Genomic DNA, 2,587 nt, shown 5'->3' on the forward strand with positions numbered 1-2,587 from the left:
CCCGGGTCCTGCAATTCTGTTCGGCCACTGGACGGGGAACTGCCACCGACAAATCGAATGCCTTCTGGTTTTCGGTGGCACGCGTTTGAAGAACCTTTTTGGTCTGGATATGGCAAGGATAAGTTACAACGTGATTCTGTTTCTCTGCAAAGGACAATACGTTAGATGCATTTTGGAAACGGCAACAGGTGTGGACAAACCAACAAACAGGCGCTAGGAGTACATGTGCGCACGGGGAAGGAAGGGATGTCTGTACATCCAGTCCCCGCACACCATCTATATTTTATTAGGCTTTTTTCATCGTTGCAAGGCGCAAGAATCCGACACTACAGCATAGCCCCTACTGGCTGGCGGCGGCGGCGGCACTCGCGTCCCGTGGCCTGGCCTGCTTTGATACCGCCCCTCACATCCTATCTATCGCTTTCATTTTCGTTCTCTCGCTAACAACTCGCGTAACAGCATTAAATAAGGCCTAATGTATGTTAAATCTGAAACAGCTTAGCTAGCTAGTTAGTTTATTGGGTGGGAAGGACGAACGAAAGGAAGGAAAGGTAAGGTGTTGTCTTTGAACATCTATATACAGACGCTTCTCCTCCTCCGACGGTAGTCCTGATGCGATACGTTACTAGCTCCCAATGTAGCGTTAACGCCCTGGACTTACCTCCGGCACCGATACCGCACCACAACCATGCCTCTAAAGAAGCACTCCTTTCCGCTTCCGGAGGATCGAGAGAATGATAGAGAGAGAGAGTGGCACATGATCATCTATGATTTGGCATGTTTCGGTTTATGTGCTGAGCGCTGCTCGATTGATCGCTGCATTTTTCCTCGTGACTCTCTTTCTCTCTCTCTCTCTCTCTCTCTCTCTCTCTCTCTCTCTCTCTCTCTCTCTCTCTCTCTCTCTCTCTCTCTCTCTTTCTCTCTTTGTAATACTCTAGAGCTCACAGCTCCAGAGGCTGAACCACGCACTCATGGAGGACTTCGCGCAAGTCAGTCCGCACGTTGGCCTTCTACGCCGCCATTCCCCGTTTGCAGGCACTAAGTGTTCCGTATGCGCAGATGGGCTTTTTTTGTCTTTTGTGTGTTGCTTGCATTTACTTCTAACCACCGGAACAGCAGCTCCGCTACTATGAGAAATCGGCCGGCTGTATCGTATTGGCGCGCGATAGCCCCACTTACTCCCTCGCCCTCCTTCCCTTCCTCCCACAATTCTTCTCGCTCGATGTCAGTTCGCTTCTAAGCTGACCTACGCTGGCCCATTTTTGGGTTGCGATCTGGTCCGCGTCTCGAACGATTTGGCCTCTGTTCTCTAAATCCTATCGCAATAAATCGCTTCAATTCACCGCAGGAGGCAGAGCACCTAAAAGGTACTCCCTAACGAGCCTGATACCTGCATTGGCCCTACCATAACTATGATTTGCGTTTCAGTGTTTGTTCCACACTATTCTGTTCAAACGGGAGTAGTTAAAGAAAAAAAAAATGGAGAAGTGAAATAAAGAATGCCATGCACATGCAGTAATCATAATAATAATAAGAATAATAATAATGATACTAATAATAGTAAGAGTAATGATAGTAGGTTTGTAAGTTGAATTGATTCTGGCAAATCATTTTCTGAATAGGGCTCTATGGATGTGTAACGCGCACGCGCACGTTCATACAAACACACACACACGTACGGGTGACTGCAATTCCGTTCTTAGTTAAGCTTCGTAAATGCTCAGGCAGCGCACCACAGGATCAGTTGTTCTTCTTCTGCTGTAGTCGGTCTCCTGTGCCATGATAAGCTCTACTAGAGCGGCAGCATTTAAGTACACCTTCAATGAACCTCACACTTTGGGACACGCCGGTAATGCCGTGTACATACAGTGTGCTTGCGGGTGGTGGGGTCATGGGGCGAATTGTGTGTTGTCCACCGGCAACCACACATACACATCCATACACACATGCCCCCCGCCCCCCCCCCCCACCCCAACAGCGTAGCTGGTTGGCAACTTTAATGGCAACACAGGCGATGGAGTCGAGAAGAAGAAGAAACCCTTCCAACCAACTCAACCATACCTTCATCCTTCCATCCCCTTCTCAGCAGATGATCGTGTCGGGATCGCGCGGTTGCAGTGGCTGATGGTGGTGATGATGATGGGAATGATGGTGGTGATGGTGGTGGTGGGGATGATGGTGGTTGTGGTGTGGATGGTGCGGATGGTGCAGATGATGATGTGGGTGATGGGCGACAACAGCAGTGCTGCTGTCGGAACAACCGTGCCCGCACAGTGACCCATCGGTGCTGCCACCACCATCACCACCTCCTCCACCACCGTCGGCCTGCTGTTCCTCGCCGATGTCAGCCGTTATCGGGAGCGATGCTGCGGCGGAAGTTGCGGCGACAAGCACGGTTGCCGTGGTAGTCGTCGTCGTAGTGATGCACACGGCACTCCCTGGCGCAGTAGCAGTACTGCCAACGGAAGGACAATCCCCTTCCTGCCCTGCTACTACTTCGTCGGAGGGATGCTGCTGCTGCTGCTGTTGCGATTGCGGCTGCGGCAGGAGCGATTGATACTTCTGCACGAATACTTTCACACTGGCA

At 50.9% G+C, this 2,587-nt stretch overlaps 1 protein-coding gene across 4 annotated transcripts in view; it reads right to left on the reverse strand.

Moving 5' to 3' along the window:
- Positions 1-220: 220 nt before the first annotated feature.
- The window catches only part of LOC126580763 (death-associated protein kinase related), a 33,272-nt gene continuing 30,905 nt past the window's right edge, over positions 221-2,587 (reverse strand). For all 4 annotated transcript variants that reach the window (XM_050244019.1, XM_050244010.1, XM_050244027.1 and 1 more), the window contains exon 6: positions 221-2,587. This exon is cut by the window's right edge and continues 951 nt beyond it. In XM_050244019.1, coding sequence (XP_050099976.1) covers positions 2,083-2,587 — 505 coding nt within the window. In that variant the 3' untranslated portion in view covers positions 221-2,082.

Source organism: Anopheles aquasalis, chromosome X, assembly GCF_943734665.1.
Source record: "Anopheles aquasalis chromosome X, idAnoAquaMG_Q_19, whole genome shotgun sequence".
NCBI lineage: Eukaryota > Metazoa > Arthropoda > Insecta > Diptera > Culicidae > Anopheles > Anopheles aquasalis.